A 23717-nucleotide genomic window follows, 5' to 3' on the forward strand; every position below is an offset into this window, starting at 1 on the left:
TTTTGCAATTAAATACTCAATGTACACACACAGCCCAACCTGGTAATCCGCAACTAAGTTCACCTGAGGTAAGTTCATTGCATCTCCTGGCAGAAAAACGGTTTTGATGCGATTGTGGTATGTAATTTGCCAGGAGATGCAGTTAACTAAGTGAACTTGACTCAGCTGAGTTTATTGAGTTCACTTGAGGTCAGTTCATCTGAGGTCACAGCTGGGTTACCGTGGAAACTCATTGAAATCAATGCCGGATTACCGGATTAGGAGATTTATTTAGTTACAGGTCGGTGCATTTCTCACCAAATCTGCATCTCATGGCAGAAAAATGCACCAAAACTGCATGCACCTTTTATGTGGTTTTGGTGCTGTTTTCTGCCAAGAGATGCAGATTTGCTGCAGGAATGTCTGCAACAAAATACTCAAAGTGTGCACATTGCCTTATCCGGTAATCCGGCTTTAGCTTCAATGAGTTCACTTGAGGCAAAGTCACTGAGTTCAATGAGTTCACCTGAGGTGGTTTCACCTGTGGTCACAGCTGAGGTATCGTGGGAACCCCAGCCGTAACATCAGATGAACTCACTGATGTTACCACTCACAGCTGCGGTTCCATCAGTGTGTCTGTCCCTGAGACCAGAGTGCACGGTCACAATGCAATCTCATATGTAGCAGAGCCAGGATCATAGTGGGACGTTGTGGTATGAATTAAGTCAGACCTGCAGGGGTGTTTTGTAAGTAAATAAATTGGAGAAAGAGTGTGGGTTGTTTTTTTAACCCCTTCACGACCAAAGATTTATATAGACACATGCAGTTATCAGGCGTGGGTGGAATTCGGATACACCTGCACCTGTTAACCCCTTAGATCACATCATGGGAGCGCTGGCAGAGGGTAACAGCGCAATCCCCGCCAGCGCGAGTTAGCTCATGCTGTCAAAGTTTGATGTGATCACGGGGCACCAATGGGTTGGTTGCCATAAGAGCGTAGGGTCAGATGATGACCCTTGTCGTTGTCATGACTCAGCAGTGCAGGCATAAAGTCACCCTAGAGGGACTATTAAAATCTATAAAAACTGTAAAAGTATTTTTTTTTTTTTTTTTTAAAATATGAAAAAAATAAAATGAAAGTTCAAATCACCCCAGTTTAACTCCATTGAAATAAAACAATAATATCCCCCCCCATATATTTGGTATTAACGTGTTTAGAAATACCCACCTTATCAAAATATAAAATCAATTAATCTGGTCAGCAAAGGGTGTAGTAAAAAAAAATCAAAACACCACAATTGTGTTTTTTTGGTCGCTGCAACATTATATTAAAAGGAAAAGCAAGTGATCAAAACATTACATCTGCCATAAATATGCTATAATTAAAAATGTTACTTTGAGATGCAAAAATAAGCCATCAATGAACCCCAGATCCCAAAAAATGAGAACACTATGGATCTCGGAAAATGTTGCCAAAAGTGCATTTTTGATTTTAGAAACTTCTGATTTTTTTAACTTAGCTAAAAGTAAAATTATACATGTTTGTGAACACAGTAAATAAAAATCCCCAAAAACAATTGTGGAATTGAACTTTTTTTTTTGCAATTTCACCGTACTTGGAATTTTTCCCTCATTTTCAGTACACTATAGGGCACAATGAATGGTGTCATTCAAAAGTACAACTCATGTGGCTACATAAATGGAAAAAAAAGAAAATAGATGAGCCAATTTTTGGGCGGCTGCATTCTGCTATTTTTAGGCTAAGGAGGGTGCAAAAACTATGGGTCTCCCCAGCCTTGGAATACCAGCCTCCAGCTGTCCTTTTTATCTTGACTCGGTATCAAAATTGACCACAACTTTTTTAAAATTACTTATGTAAGTAATAAAAAAACACATGGGGACCCTCATATTTTGATACACAGCCAAAATAGTGCACACAGCTGGGGGCTGCAGCCTGTAGCCATATGCTTTATCTGTGCTGAGTATCAAAATATGGGGGGGCCCTGTACTATTTTATCCAATTATGTATTTATTCGTACACTCCACATTGGGGACCCAGAAAGCTAGTGTGACATTTGTCCCCATCCTGGTATAAATATATATATATATATATATATATATATATATATATCTATTATATATATATATATATATATCTATATATATACATATGTATATATATATATATATATATATATATATATGTCCCCCTTGATGTTCTCCCACACATAATAAATTCCTCCACATGAAATATGATGCCCTCTCTGGTGTCCTATGTCCCTTTTGAGGCTCCCACACTGATGAGCAGGGCATATCAAAGCAGTTAGACAATGTCCATATGCACATTCTGCTATATATGTCCCCATCCTAGTTTTTGTCCCCTTCCTGGTATATATGTCCTCTTTCTTGTATATATATCCCCTTCTTGTATATATATATATATACATATATATATATATCCCCTTGTATATATATCCCTACTGGTGTATACAGTATATATCACCCTCCTGGGCACATTCTGGTATTTATGTTCCTATCCTGGTTTTTAAACCCTTCATTGTATATACAGTATGTCCTCCTTTTTGTATATATGTCCACTTTCAGGGCCCCTCCTGGTGTATATATATCCCCCTCCTGGGCACATTCTGACGTAATGTCCCCACCCTGGTTTTGTCTCCTTCTTGGTATATATGTCCTCCTTCTTGTATATATAAACTTCCAGGGCCCTTCCTGATGTGTGTATATATCCCCCTTCCTGGGCACATTCTGGTATAATGGCCCCCCCACCACCCTCGGGGATCTTCAGCTCAAGGAGCACCTACCTTTCCCTTCCGGATGCCGCATCCTCACCACCTCCGCATTGCCCACAGCACTGTGATGTGGTTGCAGAGTGATAATCTCCTCATGCTGGGCTGCGGGATGACGCGCCGCCTCCCTGCTCTGCTCCACTCACCTTGCCTCCGGCTACATGGCTAATTTGCATGTGATGCCTTAGAAAGGTTTCTCAATTAAATTAGCCGTGTGTGCAGTGGCTGAAGCAGCACTGCCGGGCCCCTCTGCTGCGGCTGTGACTGGGGCCCAGTGAAGAAGGGGGGCCGAGGCTTCATAAAGCTATGTAATTACCCCAAGCCCCCCCTCTTCACTGGGCCCGGCACACCAGTCATGGTTTTAATGCTCTGATGGCGGCCCTGATCATACCCATGTGACCAGAAGGTGCGGGGCCTTAGCCAACATAGCTGATACCAGGAAGCAACATTATTTTTCTGGTTGCTAAGGCCCCACCCCTTCTGGTCACATGGATATGACGTCAGCAAGGTCCTTCTAGCTACCAATATTTATAGCCACAACCTTCTATAATGGAATTAGCATAAATAATAGATAGGGGGAGGAACAACAGGCAGGGGGGCAGGAATCACAATCAAACCCCACCACAGTTATCAGCTGCTGCTGCCAATCAAAAAACTGTTCATTTTATAATCTTTACTTGCTTGTGTGTTGCCCTGGGATAAGGGGGCTACTCAGATCCGGGCCACGAGGTCACTTCTGTGGGTATCACGGTGGCGTGACCCGGTCTGTGATCCCAGGCTCCACAGTAAAAGGGGGTTTGGTAAGGGAGATTGTCCGTGACGCCACCCACGGTTGTGGTGATTTTTGGTACGCCACCGCTGCTCTGGACGGGGATCCTGGGAGCGATGACAGGGAGCAGCTAGATGTTAGTTCTCCCCTCCGTGGGTAGGGGGTTGGTTGTCCCGGGGCCCGGTGAGGTAGGTGGATGGGTAGCAGGCGGGTTATGGGGCCTGGCGAGGTGCAGGGTCGCAGGGGCAGCGCTGTGCCGCACGGCACGGGGTACTCACTCAGCCAGTAATCACGACACAGTCCTTGGTAAAACACTCGGCTGGATGGACGGGTGCCCACAGACGGCTGCGGTTGTTGTTTCTCCCCTGACCCAGTTTGGTGGTGTAAGTCCTTTCTTCCACCTCCGTGCACGCTCCTCCTGCGCTCCGGCTTCCAGCTGGCTCCCCGGTTCAGTCCTGGTGGGCCACCGCCCAGCCCCGCCTACCTACGGTTCCACCAGCTGTCTCCCCGGCTCCCTGCAGACGGCCACTACCGTCTGCCTGACTCTCTGCTACACGAGGGCCCTAGGCTCCAATCCTAGGCCCCAGTCTGCGTCTGCCTCTCTGCAGACCTCCTCTCTTCCTCTCCTAGACTTGTCTGGGCTTGTTTTCCTGCCTCAGGCCAGCTAACTCCTGGGTGGGCGTCTCCATCTCCTGACTCCACCCACCTGGTGTGTCAGTCTGAGCCCGAGGAAAGGAATCAAGTTTCACTGGGGATGTCTGCTGTGAAACTGCTGGGGGTGGGTGTGTGTGTGTTGTTACCTGTGGCCCCTGGCTTGTCCAGGGCGCCACATTCCCCCTTAGCAAAATGCAGACCGTCCTCGGGCTGCCCGTCCATCACCGGTTTTATTTTTGTTTTTTTTAAACTGCAAAAGATTAAAACATTAAACACAAGCATTTTCAATCTTCCCACAACGGGATGCACATTACTTTAACGTTGCAACAGTAATCAAACACTTTTAATAATAACAGTGGAACGGGTCCTTCAGTCACCCACCCAAACAACCTGGCCCTGATGCTGCCCCTAAGAAGTGGGCAGCACCCCTTGACCCCAGTCCAGAACCAGACTGCCCAGATAGTTAACGGGATAGGTGTTTCGCTGCCGTTGCGGCCGGGCGGACTGCCGGAGCCGTCGTCATCTCTGTTGCGGCCGGGCGGACTGCCGGGGCCATCGTCATCGGCGGTGCGGCTGGGATGGAAGCCGGGACCGGTGGCAGGGCGGTGACGATGGTAAGGCCTGGGCCCTCCCTCACAGACGCTGCGAGCTCCACTACCGGTGACAGGGGTAACGGGTCGGTCGGGGCGTTGGCCGCGGGCACTGAGGTTTCAGCGGTGCCGGACGGACGGGACATCTCGTGCAGCGGTGTTCCAGGAACCAAACACTGGCAGAATCCTGGCATCCCTGCTTCCACAGCCGCGGTTCACATGCGGCCGGACGCCATCCCGTCCCCCTTAGCCTCTTTTTAGCACTTCCTTCTTCAGGGGGCGGGGCTCCACTTTCGCGCCTTTCCTGCTCGGGGAAGACGCTCGAGCGGGAAATTTTCAGGCCAAAGATGGCGGCTTCTGAAATTTTCCGGCCGGACACCTCCGGCGGTAACAAGGCGCACCTCTACCAGACGGCAGAGCGGTAAGATCCTGTTCGTGACGCCAAGTGTGTCGCCCTGGGATAAGGGGGGTACTCAGATCCGGGCCACGAGGTCACTTCTGTGGGTATCACGGTGGCGTGACCCGGTCTGTGATCCCAGGCTCCACAGTAAAAGGGGGTTTGGTAAGTGAGATTGTCCGTGACGCCACCCACGGTTGTGGTGATTTTTGGTACACCACCGCTGCTCTGGACGGGAATCCTGGGAGCAATGACAGGGAGCAGCTAGATGTTAGTTCTCCCCTCCGTGGGTAGGGGGTTGGTTGTCCCGGGGCCCGGTGAGGTAGGTGGATGGGTAGCAGGCGAGTTATGGGGCCTGGCGAGGTGCAGGGTCGCAGGGGCAGCGCTGTGCCGCACGGCACGGGGTACTCACTCAGCCAGTAATCACGACACAGTCCTTGGTAAAACACTCGGCTGGATGAACGGGTGCCCACAGACGGCTGCGGTTGTTGTTTCTCCCCTGACCCAGTTTGGTGGTGTAAGTCCTTTCTTCCACCTCCGTGCACGTTCCTCTGCGCTCCGGCTTCCAGCTGGCTCCCCGGTTCAGTACCGGTGGGCCACCGCCCAGCCCCGGCTACCTACGGTTCCACCAGCTGTCTCCCCGGCTACCTGCAGACGGCCACTACCGTCTGCCTGACTCTCTGCTGCACGAGGGCCCTAGGCTCCAATCCTAGGCCCCAGTCTGCGTCTGCCTCTCTGCAGACCTCCTCTCTTCCTCTCCTAGAATTGTCTGGGCTTGTTTTCCTGCCTCAGGCCAGCTAACTCCTGGGTGGGCGTCTCCATCTCCTGACTCCGCCCACCTGGTGTGTCAGTCTGATCCCGAGGAAAGGAATCAAGTTTCACTGGGGATGTCTGCTGTGAAACTGCTGGGGGTGGGGGTGTGTGTGTGTTGACACCTGTGGCCCCTGGCTTGTCCAGGGCGCCACACTTGTGTTTCAAAAACTATACATCCTATCTGACAACTAAAGGTATATATAGAATCAGCATGGTGCCAGTATAGCACTGGCTTTAGGTTATCTAGTAAAATCCTGGTAATTGGTGCCCTTTAACACATTTATGAATACAGACCACATAAAATTTGAATGTGCATGGAAACAAAACCTATAAAATTAAATTATGTACAATTTTTAATTAAACAAAAAAAATCCAAACTATTTTTGCTCTAAATATATCCATTGAAGTGAAAAAAAAAAAAAAGAGGTGAACAACCTCTTCATCCAAGTTATAATGCTGCAGTTCTTGTTTTGTAATGTGAAACAAATGCAAAATAAACACAGCTCATCTGTTTCTTTCTTTACCCACATAATAATATTCATTTCTTGGTTGTAAATGTTGACCTTTCCGTTCCGGCCAGATCTGCACAGCCTAATGTGAAACGGTATTATGTGTGTACATTCATCAGACTATTACTCCGCCATCTGGTGTCACAATCCTGAGAGCATCCTTTGAGGGAATATCAGTAGTAACATATATAGTAAGTAAAGCACCAGACTGGAATAATGTGTGCCTATTGTAACAAGTCAGAATTGTAATAAGCATGGTAAATCAAGAATAATTTAATATCACTGAGTGATTAAATAACTGAAAGCTTTGATGAGTTATACATTTCAATTAAAAATTTGCCTAAAGCAATTTCAGATATTACATTATTTTTCAAAGGGATATTATAATTCATGAATCAAAAGTGTCTAAAAAGTGACCCTACATTGTGATACGTCTCTCCAACTTTTGAGAAAAGCGCTAGAAAAGCAAATAAAAGAGTGCTTTTATACGTCTGGATATGCTTACTATTGCACGTGGGAGTAATACTGTATATCCCATAATATATCATCCTATTAGTCACATACAATACTTTAATCTAACAAGTCCACTATTCATAATTATAAGATACATACAATTAAGTACAGTGCAGCTAAAGTAGGCAGCATTCTACTCACCGCAGTAGCCTGGGGTTCCGCACACTGTCTTCATTGTCACTTGGTCATCCACAATTTTTGAAAGTCCAAAGTCAGCTGGAAAATCATAATAAGACAAGACTACTGTCACATGTTTTTCATATTTTTCTGCAATTACAGTAAATACATTGTTGTATAAAAAAAATAGGACATCGAATACAATAAAGAATAATGCCCATGCAAGAGGATTGTAGAAATATACAATAGTATAAAATCTCATCGCACTTCCTTGCATAAGATAACATTTTTTTTTATAAATCAGCATGTGGAAATATTCAGAAAGGTAAGAAGTAAGGGTTTAACACCGAGCTCCAATGAAGAAATTTGGAACACAACATTTATCCTTTATGATGAGCTTTTAATTCAATGCGTTTCGGAGATAAAATCTCCTTATTCAGGTATATGATCACAGATGTACCTGAAGAAGAAGATTTCATCTCTGAAACTTGTTGAATAAAAAGAATAAAAAAAAACCCTTACTTCCTACCTTTGTGACTACTTGATATGGGGACTGTAGTTGCGGTTTTCAAGCTTTTATAGTGGTTGTGACTTCTCACAACCATTTCAGGTGAGCAAATCCAAGTAACCCCCTATCTTATCCATCATCGTAGGTAAGACACCTGTGACTTTTTGTCTTTCCAGTTATTTTCTTAGCTTATGGAAATAGAAAGGATGGCCAACATTAACTTTTCGCTATATTCCAGACCTTTGTCATCACCTATATCCTATCGTTAAGAGAACACAATGACTTTAGGTAAAGGTCAAGACATACTGAGGTGGCATCCATGGCATCCGTCAGATAGCTTTAACATAACCCAAAATATAAAGTCAGTAGTCTAGAGTGGGGACAGATGGTCTCTATAGACAAAGCCTTTCATGGTTACTACCCCTATATTAGTACACTGCTAGTAGTGCATAAAGGCCCGATTTCATCAAAGTGTTTTTGCCAGAAACCTGGCATAAACTATTTCAAAAGTCCAAAATGTTGCAGTTTTTGATATTTTCACTCAAGTTTCTCCCAGCTCCATCAAAATGGGAAGAAGGGGTTTGACGGGTACGTGATACCACATCTCATCTACACTGACAAGAAAAAGTCCATATCTCACCATCTACTACAGCTTTCAGTGTGAGATAACCTTCATTTTATAGACAATCATCTTTCATCTTGGCTATCTCATACATAAATGTGACTTGCAACTAATTAGCATATGATTTGTTATACAGATTCTAGTCACATCACTAAATTGTTACTGTTTTGCTCCTGGTGTTTGAAAAACCTTTTTTCTTCCTGTATACTACAAATTACAACCTGTTCTCAAATTTTCTAATTGCTTAGTGTATTATTAGGTTCATTCCCAAATGAAACATTACTGGTTCGAATCAAGGAGCAGCCATGAAGAAGATTTCCCAAGAAAAGAGAAACAGCATCATCCAGTTCAGTGATAGCAGTCTCTCGGCCAAGAAAATTGCCAAACTGCATCATGTGAGTGCCATGACAGTTGGAAAAATCTGAAATGAAGTCCATTCATTCATTCAAAAGCCAAGAGGTGGACGACCAGGTAAAATATCGGAATAAACAAGTCGGCACATCACAAAGTCTTTCAGTTCTGGCAGGACAAGCACAGCTCTGGAGGTGGCTCGTATGCTTCATAATAGTGAGATTACAGACAATCATGCAAGCACCATTAGACACGCATTACACAAGTCTGGAATGGTGACCAGAAAAAAATATGAAGAAGCCTCGACTTCAATATCGTTGTAAGAAACGTCAGCTCAAGTTTGCGAGTAAGTATGAAAAGTGAACAGTAAAAGAGTGGAAACAGGTGATTTGGAGCGATGAGATGAAAGTCAATAGACAAGGCTCTGAAGGAGACAAATGGGTCTGGAAGACATATGGGAAAAAGGGGCTAAGGGATTGAGAAATTGAAGGAACTGTCAAGGAAACCTGATGATGTTGGGTTATTTCACAGCCAAAGGCGTTGGCTACTTGATCAGGATTGATGGTGGTCTCAGTGCTGAGCTACTGTATATGTGAGTATCCAACAAGATGAGTTATTGCGTACACCATATTCCAGCAGGACAATGACCTAAAGTATGCTTAGAAATTGATGGAGAAATGGTTCAATGACAATGAAGTAGAGGTGCTGGATTGGCCCCCACAGTCCCCACACCTCAAGCCAATTGAACACTTGTGGGTAGAGTTGAAAAAAAAGCTGTATACATACCCAAGTGAGTTGACCAGTATGCACCAACATTGGGAATGGGTAGAAGAGACCTTGGATCAGATTTCGGTCAAGACATGCTTGAATCTGATTGAGCGCATGCCAAGAAAGATTTCGGCAGTGTTGAAACCCAAAGGTGAATTTATAAAATACTTACAAAATAGTAAAAACGTAAATTTAGATTTTATGAGCACCATGTTATAAATCTTCACCACACTATTTACCTAAGCCCTAAAGCATTCCACAGCTATTAGATATTTATCCTTTACTATTATCAGTATTATCAGTATGACCACTGCTGACAGATTGTCAGAAGACTTCATAGATCTTTCTATACTTGGCTAAGCATGCATGAGTGATGGGGATGGGTCATGTAGATGTTGAAATAAACTGCTATGAGACAACTCCGATGGAGGTTTCTCTGCAGAAAGAGGAAAAGAATAGGGTATTGAAATTCAATGTACCTAATCCTTCTCTCACAGGAGAGTTGGGAGGCCCCCATACATATTACTCAACCAATACTGCTAAAATTGGAGGGGTCGGACGACTACTCTTTAGTGATGAGTCAGTACTATTTGTTACTTGCATGGATATTAAGGTATTTAGGATATTCGATGCTCGTTGAGTATTTTGGTATTCGCCCGGCGAGTTTGAAGTAACCTCCCCACATGTTTGGTGCCTGATCTTCAGCCACTAAACATGCGGGTATTGTCTGCCAATCACAGTAATGCTGTAGCATTATTGTGATTGGCACGCGCAGTGAAAAAAAATTACATGTGTTCCCCTGCCTATTTGTGATAACCAGTGCAGGTAAAGTAGACAGCAAGAGGCTGGTATTCTTAGGCTGGGAATGTCCATGGTTATTGGGCCCTCTCCAGCCTAAAAATAGAAGCCTGCAGTTGCCTCACAATAGTTGCATCCATTAGATGCGCCAATTGTAGCACTTTATGTATCTCATCCCAATTGTTCTAGTGCTGTGGCAAAAATCACAGCTGCCATCAAGCCCTGGGTTGGTAATGGGAAGGTGTCTATGAGACCCCCCCAATTACCAACACTGTAAGTAAAAAGAAAAAACAAAGAAAAACAGAAAAATTCTTTATTTTAAGTATTTTTTAAAATATCCTCTTTCACCAATTTATTAACCCCCAAAACACTGGTGCAGGTCCAATGTAATCCAGAAGATGATTCCGGCTCTGCTACATCAGGAAGCCATGGTGAACGGTGACACTGGAACATGGGACTGCTCCCTGCGGCCTCATGAACACACTGAGAGCAGCATGGGAGCTGCATGAAGTGACTTCAGGTGAACTCAGTGCTGGACTGTGTGACTGCATGTCATGACAGCAGCAAAATCCGACAGTCTGGCACTGAGTTCACCTGAGGTTACATCTGGTGGCTCACACAAAGGGTACCATGAGAACCACCAAAAGTGACCTCAGGTAAACGCGCAGTCCCATCACTCCAACACTTAGTTCACCTGAGGTCACAGCTGGAGGCTCATACAGAGGGTACTATGAGAGCCACCAGACATGACCTCAGGTACACTCAGTGTCGGACTGCGTGTAACAGTGGCAGTGCAGTCTGAAAGTCTGGCATTGAGTTCACCTGAGGTTATTTCTGGTGGTTCTCACAATATCCTCTAGGTGAACTCAGTGCCGGACTTGTCAGACTGCACTGCAGCTGTGACATGCAGTCCGGAAGTCCAGCACTCAGGTCACCTAAGGTTACTTCTGGTGGCTCTCACAGTATTCTTTGTATGAGCCACCAGCTGTCACCTCTGGTGAACTTAGTGTCGGACTGTCGGACTGTGAGCCACCAACTGCCACCATGACACGCAGTCACACAGTCCGGCACCGAGTTCACCTGATGTCACTTCTGGCAGCTCCTACGCTGTTCTCAGTGTGTTCCAGAGGCTGCAGTGAGTGGTCACATGTTCTAATGTCACTGCTCACCATAGCCTCCAGATGTAGCTAGAATTGTCACGGGTCTTCGTGTGGATTACGTCTGACCTGCTATGGTGTTTTGGGGTTAACAAATTGGTGAAAGAGGGTGTGTTTTTGTAGTTTATTTAAAATAAAGGATTTTTGTCTGTGTGTGTTTTGTTTTCTGTTTACTTACACGGTTAGTAATAGGGGGTCTCATAGACACCTCTCCATTGCCAATATTTGACAAATCACAGCTGACATCAACCCCATATATTACTTTCATTGCCACCGCACCAGTCGTGGGCTGCTATTTGTAGGCTGGGGAGAGCCCAATAAAAATGGACCTTTCCAGCCTGAGAATACCAGTCCTTATTTTTCTGCTTAATCTGCACTCGTTATCAAAAAATGGGCAGGAGCCCATGTCATTTTTTTAAATAAAGAAAAAAACGGCCTGGGGGAGCCTCTACTTTTGATATTTTGATTACCAGCCAAGATAAAGCACACAGCTGGGACATGCAGCTGTCTATTTTATCTGCACTGGTTATCAAAAATAGGTGGGGAACTGCACATCAAAGTGGCATAATACTCTGAAAATATTGTTCCCAGAAATGAAATTACTAGTGTTTCAGAGATGCATCAGGCAACTTCTCCATGTTGTTCCCATTCAATTTCAGAACTTTTCCATCCATTTCACCATTTTTACAGCCCCATCATACATCCTAGGAGGGTCCACTGGAAAATTATTTAAATTTGCCATTGACTTCCATTAGATTCATTATTTGTGATAAATACATGATTAGTACAAAATATTCCAGACGAATATTCTGAACCCGAATAGTTTAATATTTGCCCATCACTACTACTCTTTGATGTGTATTGTGACCTTTACGCTAGTCTAGTAGGAAAATCTGTAAAACGCTATGAGACTGTCAGGAAGGAATTTTTTTCCCCATTGTAACTTGTTTGCCACATTGGGTTTTTTTTGCCTTCTTCTGGATCAACATGTTAGGCTACGGGTTGAACTAGATGGACTTAGAGTCTCCCTTCAACCTTAAAAACTATGATACTATGATACTATGACTGTGAAACTTAGGACACATAATTGAGTCTTAAGGGCGCTTTACACGATACAATATATCTTACGATGTGTCGGCGGGGTCACGTCGTAAGTGACGCACATCCGGCATCGTAAGTTACATTGTAGCATGTAACAGCTACGTGCGATTGCGATTGAGCGGTAAAACGTTCATCGCATGCACGTCGTTCAATTCCTAAAAATTGAACGTCAGGTTGTTCATCGTACCCGGGATAGCACACATCGCAGTGTGTGACACTACGGGAACGATGAACAAATCTTACCTACGTCCTGCGGCTCCCGCCGGCAATGCGGAAGGAAGGAGGTGGGCGGGATGTTTACGTCCCGCTCATCTCCGCCCCTCCACTTCTATTGGCCGGCTGCCGCGTGACGTTGATGTGACGCCGAGCGTCCCTCCCACTCCAGGAAGTGGATGTTCGCCGCCCACATTGAGGTCGTATGGACGGGTAAGTACGTGTGACGGGGGCTTATTCGTTTGTGCGACACGAACAACAACTTGAACGTGCCGCACATACGATTTGGGGCGGATACGATCACATACGATATCGTATGCTGGATCGTATGGTGTAAAGCAGGCTTAAAGGTGTTATTTCTAAGACAAAATGGATTTCTTGACAACTGGAGATACTGTATAGGTATAAACAGAAATATCAATATATTTATGTCAAATGCCAAACAGTTTATGTGCGACACTATGCTACTGTACATAGCTGTACATAGTAATAATATAGGGAAAATGCTACACACCGACAGGAGATAGAGCTGTCAATGTTCCTGGCTTTACTTCCTGACTAGGCAGGAATCCCAACATCTATCTCTTAAAAGCTCATCAACAGTAATTATTTAGACATACCGTATGTCAATCATAAGGTGATTGAATATATTAATGCAAAATATTTTTCAAGTTCTGTACCGTTTTACATTTGTAGATGGGAAAATATATGGGCAGAAAAAAAACGGAATGAAATCTACATGGAAAATGAATCATGCCACAAATTTGAACGATGGAGATGACCAAGCCTCAAGAAACCACCCAAAAACACATTGTAAATGAAATCTGGGATGTATTCCATCTGTATAGATTTTGGCGTTTGGTGACTGTTCACATTGGGTCATCAGGCTTTGTCCACAGGCTATATATATACTTCATGCAGCATTTGCTTGGACCTGTCCCGCCCACAGCCATGACTCAGTCATGGGTACGGGACTGCAATAGACCAGGTGAGTGCTGCTGAGAGCAGTTCTGCTATTTATATGTGAGGCCGCATGGCACATTTTATAAAAATATTTTAGTGTAGGACTGCTTCAAATGAGATTTGCCGTGACGTGGCGAAGCAGCTCAAGAAATTGCAATTTTTTGCCAAAAATCTCAAAAAAATTTTTATAATGCAGTTTGGAATATTTGATGCCTTAGTGCACATTGGTGCTGGCTCTTTGTTGTTTCTTTGTTGAATTGGTCGGTGGTTGACCTCCACCTTGCTATGCACCCCAATTTGGGATGTATTCCATCTGTATAGATTTTGGCGTTTGGTGACTGTTCACATTGGGTCATCAGGCTTTGTCCACAGGCTATATATATACTTCATGCAGCATTTGCTTGGACCTGTCCCGCCCACAGCCATGACTCAGTCATGGGTACGGGACTGCAATAGACCAGGTGAGTGCTGCTGAGAGCAGTTCTGCTATTTATATGTGAGGCCGCATGGCACATTTTATAAAAATATTTTAGTGTAGGACTGCTTCAAATGAGATTTGCCGTGACGTGGCGAAGCAGCTCAAGAAATTGCAATTTTTTGCCAAAAATCTCAAAAAAAATTTTATAATGCAGTTTGGAATATTTGATGCCTTAGTGCACATTGGTGCTGGCTCTTTGTTGTTTCTTTGTTGAATTGGTCGGTGGTTGACCTCCACCTTGCTATGCACCCCAATTTGGGATGTATTCCATCTGTATAGATTTTGGCGTTTGGTGACTGTTCACATTGGGTCATCAGGCTTTGTCCACAGGCTATATATATACTTCATGCAGCATTTGCTTGGACCTGTCCCGCCCACAGCCATGACTCAGTCATGGGTACGGGACTGCAATAGACCAGGTGAGTGCTGCTGAGAGCAGTTCTGCTATTTATATGTGAGGCCGCATGGCACATTTTATAAAAATATTTTAGTGTAGGACTGCTTCAAATGAGATTTGCCGTGACGTGGCGAAGCAGCTCAAGAAATTGCAATTTTTTGCCAAAAATCTCAAAAAAATTTTTATAATGCAGTTTGGAATATTTGATGCCTTAGTGCACATTGGTGCTGGCTCTTTGTTGTTTCTTTGTTGAATTGGTCGGTGGTTGACCTCCACCTTGCTATGCACCCCAATTTGGGATGTATTCCATCTGTATAGATTTTGGCGTTTGGTGACTGTTCACATTGGGTCATCAGGCTTTGTCCACAGGCTATATATATACTTCATGCAGCATTTGCTTGGACCTGTCCCGCCCACAGCCATGACTCAGTCATGGGTACGGGACTGCAATAGACCAGGTGAGTGCTGCTGAGAGCAGTTCTGCTATTTATATGTGAGGCCGCATGGCACATTTTATAAAAATATTTTAGTGTAGGACTGCTTCAAATGAGATTTGCCGTGACGTGGCGAAGCAGCTCAAGAAATTGCAATTTTTTGCCAAAAATCTCAAAAAAATTTTTATAATGCAGTTTGGAATATTTGATGCCTTAGTGCACATTGGTGCTGGCTCTTTGTTGTTTCTTTGTTGAATTGGTCGGTGGTTGACCTCCACCTTGCTATGCACCCCAATTTGGGATGTATTCCATCTGTATAGATTTTGGCGTTTGGTGACTGTTCACATTGGGTCATCAGGCTTTGTCCACAGGCTATATATATACTTCATGCAGCATTTGCTTGGACCTGTCCCGCCCACAGCCATGACTCAGTCATGGGTACGGGACTGCAATAGACCAGGTGAGTGCTGCTGAGAGCAGTTCTGCTATTTATATGTGAGGCCGCATGGCACATTTTATAAAAATATTTTAGTGTAGGACTGCTTCAAATGAGATTTGCCGTGACGTGGCGAAGCAGCTCAAGAAATTGCAATTTTTTGCCAAAAATCTCAAAAAAATTTTTATAATGCAGTTTGGAATATTTGATGCCTTAGTGCACATTGGTGCTGGCTCTTTGTTGTTTCTTTGTTGAATTGGTCGGTGGTTGACCTCCACCTTGCTATGCACCCCAATTTGGGATGTATTCCATCTGTATAGATTTTGGCGTTTGGTGACTGTTCACATTGGGTCATCAGGCTTTGTCCACAGGCTATATATATACTTCATGCAGCATTTGCTTGGACCTGTCCCGCCCACAGCCATGACTCAGTCATGGGTACGGGACTGCAATAGACCAGGTGAGTGCTGCTGAGAGCAGTTCTGCTATTTATATGTGAGGCCGCATGGCACATTTTATAAAAATATTTTAGTGTAGGACTGCTTCAAATGAGATTTGCCGTGACGTGGCGAAGCAGCTCAAGAAATTGCAATTTTTTGCCAAAAATCTCAAAAAAATTTTTATAATGCAGTTTGGAATATTTGATGCCTTAGTGCACATTGGTGCTGGCTCTTTGTTGTTTCTTTGTTGAATTGGTCGGTGGTTGACCTCCACCTTGCTATGCACCCCAATTTGGGATGTATTCCATCTGTATAGATTTTGGCGTTTGGTGACTGTTCACATTGGGTCATCAGGCTTTGTCCACAGGCTATATATATACTTCATGCAGCATTTGCTTGGACCTGTCCCGCCCACAGCCATGACTCAGTCATGGGTACGGGACTGCAATAGACCAGGTGAGTGCTGCTGAGAGCAGTTCTGCTATTTATATGTGAGGCCGCATGGCACATTTTATAAAAATATTTTAGTGTAGGACTGCTTCAAATGAGATTTGCCGTGACGTGGCGAAGCAGCTCAAGAAATTGCAATTTTTTGCCAAAAATCTCAAAAAAATTTTTATAATGCAGTTTGGAATATTTGATGCCTTAGTGCACATTGGTGCTGGCTCTTTGTTGTTTCTTAAATGAAATCTGTGTTGTACCTACACTACAATATTGTTCCTGCTTTCAGACATTCATTACAGTTATAGATACATCATGAGATTTTATCATTTGTCTAGCAGCAGATGTCTATAATTAGACATGTTTCCTGTTCTGCATAGATATAACACTTATGACTCTAATTCAGTTCAGTACTTTAGAAAACATCATACAACTTGCCCATAACAACACAGAATGATTGTAACAGACACAGTGTTTAGAAAACTTGGTCAATCACAGTACAGTAAATCTAAATCCTTTTTGTCACAAGGGAAGAGACTAAAGGGATAGCGGAATACCAGGGACGCTAAGCTGACCCTCAAACTAGTGAGCTCTGTGCTATCACTAATTTCAGAGATCCCCTTAATGGTGGGGATGTCTGAGTCTCTTTCTGGACCCAACTCCTGACCAGTCCTGATCTTATACCCCAATCACCTCCTGCAGGAGGAGCCGGGAAAGGAGTGTGATTTAACCAACAGAACTAGATAAATAGGGGAAACCAAAACTCTGTCACACAGCATGCACACACAGAGGTATAAAACAAAAAGAGACTAGGAAGAAAACAAGAGCAGGGTGGAAACAACAAGACGACAGGTAACTCCCCAACAACACCAAGCACAAAGCAAAACATTGTCCAGCAAGTCTGGGACACAACAACTCACAGACCAACACAGCATAAGCTATAGTTGGCATAGGCAGAAGATTTCTTGCAGTCTAAAAATGAGAGGAGCAGAAGTGATTGGTTTCCTTACAACATTTGATCATAAAAGCCTAACGAGCAGGCTAGCAGAGGTAAATTCTTACTAGCCTGTCAATGAATGAGCAGATAGCAGGTTGATGGCCTGGTCTGCCTGAGTTGATCAGAAAAAAAGAGAGAAACCATCGGACAGAGTGTCAGACTCTGCAATGTGAACAAAGTCTGAGGCCGCCATGACAGTTGGCAAGTTTTGTGCAAAACTTTGTATGACAGTACCCCTCCCTGTAAGAGGGGCCCCTAGGCTCTCAGGACCTAGTATTTCTGGATGGCAGCAATGAAATGCCCTACCCAGACATTCCACATGGATATCTGAGGCTGATACCCAAATCCTCCTCAGGACCATAACCTAGCCAATCAACCAGGTACTGTAAAAATCAGCAAACGAAACAAGAATCAATTATCTTAAATACCTGAAATTCCAATGACCCATCTACTAAGATGTAGCTGAGCCAGAACCATGTAGCGGCTGAAGCCAGCTACAGTCCCTGACAGAAGTTCTGTCGCTTACCCATGATATGTAAATAAAAGCTTATAACCTGATTTTAAATTCATCCATTGGTTATATAAATTACTCTTTTGAAAGCTGAAACCCTAAATTTGGTTTAGGTTATGAAAATAAAGTTGCTGCAAAGCTGAATTATTAATAATTTACTGAATACAGAAAGGTCAGATTTTGGCAAGAAAATAATAATAATAATAATAATTTATTAATTTATATAACGCTATTAATTCCACAGCGCTTTACATACATTGGGAACACTGTCCCCATTGGGGTTCACAATCTAAATTCCCTATCTGTATGTCTTTGGAGTGTGGGAGGAAACCAGAGTACCCGGAGGAAACCCACGCAAACACGGGGAGAACATACAAACTCCTTGCAGATGGTGTCCTTGGTGGGAATTGAATCCAGGACCTCAGCGCTGCAAGACTGCAGTGCAAACCACTGAGCCACCGTGCCACCCAAAATAATGTGAAATTCAAACAAATAATTAACTTCTAATACAAAGATATGTCGCATAACATTGGTGAATGCAGTTGTGTTGCTATTAGAGCCATATTTAATATTTTGTGTGACTTCCATGAGCTTGAAGGACTGCATCCATGCGTTTCAACAATAATTCATACAATTTATTGATGAAGTCATCAGGCATAGCAAAGTATGCAGTCTTACATGCCTCCCAGAGTTCATTTATATTCTTTGGTTTTGTCTTCCAAGCTTCCTCTTTCATCCTACCCCAAACATGCTCAATGATGTTCATGGCTGGTGACTGGGCTAGCCAGTCCTTGAGCACCTTGATCTTCTTTGCCAGAAGGAACTTTGTTGTAGAGATAGATGTATGAGATGGAGCACCATCCTGCTGCAAAATTTGACCCCTTTTATGATTGGGAATGTAAGAGGTAGCTAATACTTCTTGTTATTTTAGGCTATTGATATTGCCTTCCACCTTGCAAATGTTTCGCACACCCCCATACTGAATGTAACCAAAGACCATGATCTTTCCACCACCAAACTTAACTGTTTTCTGGGTGGATTTTGGATCCATACGGGCTCCAGTAGGTCTCCTGCAGTATTTGCGGCGGCTGTGGTGTAATTCAACTGAAGATTCATCAAAGAAATCCACCTTCTGCCACTTTTCCAGCGTCCATCTGTTTTGGAGGCTGTGGGACTTAGCAAATGCCACACGTTTTTTTAATTGCCTTTTGTTTAGTACTGGCTATTGGGCACTAATTCGACCATGGAGGCCATTTCAAGGCAGAATCCTACAAACTGTTCTAGTTGACACAGGGACTTCAGGTGACCAGGCCTGCTGGAGCTCTGCTGCAGTGGAAGAAGGGCTGGCTTTGGATTTTCTAACCAACAAACGTTCCTCCTGAGCAGTTGTCTTGTGGGGTCCGCCGGACCAGGGCTTGTCAAAAACATCCCCAGTCTCTTCAAATCTTTTTTTAATTCTTTGTACTTGATGCTGAGACACATTAAAGGTGCCAGCCACCTCTGCAGTGGATCTGGTCTTCAGCCTCTTGATAATCAAGGCTTTGGTCGCAAGGTGGGATTTTTGGCATGTTGTCAGAGGTCAAGTTGCAGTTCAAGTGAAGGTCTGGGGTGCTGGGTTTCTTTTTATACACACCCACTAATTAACCGATCACTTAGTGAGCACAGGTGAGGATGTAAACTAGGATTGGGTGCATTATATGACAAGGCGACAAAACATTTGTCTTGCCAAAATCTGACCTCTCTGTGTTCATTAAATGATCAATATTTCAGCTTTGCAGCAACTTTATTTTCATAACCTAAACCAAATTTGACAGGGTTTCAGCTTTCAAAAGAGTAATTTATAAAACCAATGGATGAATTTAAAATCAGGTTATAAGCTTTTATTTACATAACATGGATAAGCGACAGAACTTCTGTCAGGGAGTGTAGTGGTCGGGCAAGAGCAGTGACAGATTAGATATTAGATAAGGCCTCTTTCAATTGTCAGTGATTCTGGTACGTGTGTGACAGTTTTTATATGTACCAGAATCACGGACATTCGCAGACCCATTAAAATCAATGGGTCTGCTCACACAGTGATTTTTCACTGATTGTGTTTCCCTGTGGTGTACACGCGTATATGTGTGCTTCTGGCATCACTGATGTCCCATGAACCAGACTATGGTGTGATCCATGAAACACGTGCCAGAAAAACACGTACATTTAAAATAAAAAGCTTTTAATATTCACCTTCTCTAGTGACGCTGTGTTCTGCCTCTAATGCCTCCTCCTTCCAGCCCGGTTACTTATTGTCATGCATATTCATTCATGCACGGAGCAACCGATGCGGAAGTAGCTGCAATGGAGTCAGCGGCGACAGGAAACACAGCAATGCCGGAGACTTCAGCACAATGGATAGCAGGAGCGGGGACAGGTGAGTATACGCCCACATGCTATCACTGATCACGGATGACAGATCATGAATAGCATATGGCAACCCACGTGTGCTGTGAATCATGGCACATGGAGGGACATTTTCATTTTTAACACGTCAGTGAAAAACACAGACTTTTTTTATTGACGTGTGAATCAGGCCTAAGATAGAGGATTAATGACATATGGCCAGTGGGTTGGTTAGAAAGACAGGCCTTGTGAGGGCAGTTCTGCTGAAGTGTTTGAGGAGTAAAGACGTGGTGTCAAGGTTCGGAATTTTGGGTAAACCACAAATGGGGTCTCTCAGGGTCACAGAGGCGGATTCCAAATCAAATCTGTGCAGATGTATGTATGAGGAAAAATAACCACACAGAGACATGTCTCTATCTGGGAGAAGCTCAATGCTCTTCTAACACGTATATTATAAAATACACACAGTTATATAGAGATAAACGACAAGGCTATGTAAAACGTCATCAGCCTGCTACTAGCATTCTGATACCAGTTTAAACCAGCTACTGAATACTTGCATTGTTCAGCCTAGCATAATTTGTTTCAATAACACATTCCAAAAGGTGCATCCTAGTCTGCACATCAGCATCTGACCAATAATCATACAAACACAGATAATCTTATTATTTGGACAGTTGATTCATAGCCTGGACCTTCACAGTGTTATGGAGTCAGGAGCCAGCCAGGGAACCCTGAAGTAACCTCTTAAAGGTACAGAATCTTCTATGGCTCACCCCAGAAGGCCCAGGGAAGTCGGGCAACTAAACAGTCATTGTGGCCCAGAAGCGGACAACATTGAGAAGAAGCATAGTGGAACAGAGACAGAGGTATCTGGCAGCTTTTAGACAAGATCCAAGATAGCGGGGATAGGTCGAGTAAGAAAACCCCAAAATACAGTAACCGCAGAACTGTCAGGAGTTAAGCCATGTCTGTCATAGTGGTGGAAAGAATAAACTGATCAAATTGATACGTGTAAAGCAGCTTTAAGTGTCACACACACCGCCCAAAGTCATACACACACAAACTTACTCTCTCTGGCAAAGGGGAGCGAAGCCCCCATGGCTTAACATCCATACCATCTTTTAAATTGATAAAAATAAAGTATTAACACTTTTATGTTTTAAAGCTTTTCTACTTTGCAGACAAGACTCTTCTCCTTATTACGGCAGGCACCATTGTATTGTCCAGTAGTTGGTGTCTGCTCATGATATCAGGCATAGTAGTCTGTTGTGGGACTTGTCTGTTGTGCCTTGACTACTGTTTAAGATATTAACATTTGCTTGCCTTCTATTCCTAAGCAATTTAACTCTGATCTTAACTCCTGTTTTGACGACACTAATATTGACCTCATATTTGTTTTTAGATATCACTCCTGTCTTGACCTTAGGATATTTTGCTTTTTTCTGTTGTTTTAATGGTGGAACTAGCCCCTAGTTGTCTCTTGACTAAGCAATTGTCTATTATTCTGACTTTTTACATACAACCTGCTCTCCTGCTGATGACTCTAGGCACTATTCCTAACTATCCTACTGCTCCTCCATCACTACTGCCACTAGTACTGCCACAATTCTGAGAATTCTATCCTACATCTATACTTTCTTGATAGGGAGAAAGTGAAAAATTGTGTCATTCCTTAGATTCTACACCTCAATGTAGCCAGTGAATAGACAGCCAGTGGTGGAAGAGCGTGTGCACATTTGCAGCATTTACTGGCTATGGGACAAGAGGAGAAAGCCAAGTGCCGAAATGTTCTATTTCTGTTAGTCCCACAGACTATGTATTAGTGGAGGTGCTCATGCTCAATTTTAACTCCATTCAGAAACCCATTCTCTGGACAGGTAAGGTCCCAATGGTTGGATCATTTACCCCAGGATCATTTACCCCCCAGCCTATGGATACAGGATAACTTTAAATATGTAGCAAAATCCCTTTAATTCCAACTTTTGAGCCACGTAGTGGAAATGTATGGATGGAAATTATATGCTAAGTTTGGTGAAGTGCTATAAACTGTATTTAACAAGGTTCGATTTTACTGTGAGCTGTTCTCTCAAGAGCACAGGGGGCATGAGGAGGCGTTTGATGGATACCAAGAACTTGTGCATTCCAGTTTCAGCTTAATCAATGAAAAGAATTGTAGACGTGAGAGGCTCTTGAAAAGAGTAGGCTGCTAATATCTTCAAAATGAACATTCAGAGAATGAGAGATATCAAATCTAGACAACTATGAGATGACGAGCGGGGGAATTGTGCACTAGTCAAGTATAAGAGATTTATTTTTTCATCTGTATTTTTTTTTTAATTGTGACTGTGATGTTATACACACTTTAAAGATCTGTCCCCTGGCAGAAGTACTATTGAATTTACTGGTTTTTCTATTTGTCTGATAAGAAGGTTCCTGTTTGGGTTGTAGCAGCAAATGCCCACTCTATGGATATACAGTGCCTAGAAAATGTTTTCATATTCTGTCAACTTTTCCACTCTTCCACATTTTTTCATGTTACACTTCCAAACTTAAATGCTTTTTATTGGTATTTTATGTGATCTAGTAACACTTATCCAAGTTTGCCCAGGGACATGTGTTAATCTGACTCAATCAAGCTCCAGGGACTTCCAAAAAAAGCCATGCCACAAGTCCAAAAACCATCTGACCTTTCTCCTTCTACTCCTACTTCTTTCAGGTGATATCTCTCCTAATCCCGGTCCACACCATGCTAACTTTACCCCCTCCCCCACCTCCCATAGAAACCCTGATAATATTATTAACATTCCCTGTACACCCTCGCTTCCCTCTTTTAATTGTGCTCTATGGAATCCACGGTCCGTATGTAACAAGCTTCCTTACATCCACAACCTCTTTCTCAATAACTCTTAACTTACTAGGCCTAACTGAAACCTGGATTCAGGATTCTGATACTACTTCCCCTGCTGCCATCTCTCATGGTGGTTTACACTTTTCCCATTCACCAAGACCTGGAAACAGACATGGTGGTGGAGTAGGCTTACTACTGTCCCCACAGTGCACTTTCCAGGTCATCCCCCCAGCTCCATCACTCTCATTCCCATCCTTTGAGGTCCACACCATCAGGCTCTTCCATCCCCTCTCCCTCAGAGTAGCTGTCATATACCGTCCACCAGGCTCACCCACCCAGTTCCTTGACCACTTTTCAGCCTGGCTGTCACACTTTATGTCCTCAGAGTTACCAACCCTGATCCTAGGAGACTTTAACATCCCCATGAACAGCCCCTCCTCCCCTTCTGCATCCCAGCTTCTATCTCTCACCACCTCCCTTGGCCTCTCACAGCTCTCATCCTCTGAGACACATGAAGATGGTAACACCCTTGACCTGGTCTTTATCCGCCTCTGCTCAATCTCTGACTTTGACAACTCACCTCTTCCCCTCTCTGACCACAACATCCTCTCCTTCAAGCTCACAAACCCTCGTCCGCCCCAGCACACTCCCACCAATCACACATTCAGAAACCTACAGGCCATCGATTCTCAGACACTTTCAGACTCTTTACACACATCAC

General features: G+C 43.7%; 1 protein-coding gene across 1 annotated transcript in view; it reads right to left on the minus strand.

Moving 5' to 3' along the window:
• Positions 1-23717, minus strand: part of CAMK4 (calcium/calmodulin dependent protein kinase IV) — a 393072-nt gene that overhangs the window by 54457 nt on the left and 314898 nt on the right. Inside the window, exon 7 of the mRNA XM_075341900.1 lies at positions 7173-7247. Within this exon, the coding sequence (XP_075198015.1) occupies positions 7173-7247 (75 nt within the window). The remainder of the gene's footprint in view (positions 1-7172; positions 7248-23717) is intronic.

The sequence above is a fragment of the Anomaloglossus baeobatrachus genome, chromosome 1, assembly GCF_048569485.1.
Source record: "Anomaloglossus baeobatrachus isolate aAnoBae1 chromosome 1, aAnoBae1.hap1, whole genome shotgun sequence".
In the NCBI taxonomy this organism is placed as follows: domain Eukaryota; kingdom Metazoa; phylum Chordata; class Amphibia; order Anura; family Aromobatidae; genus Anomaloglossus; species Anomaloglossus baeobatrachus.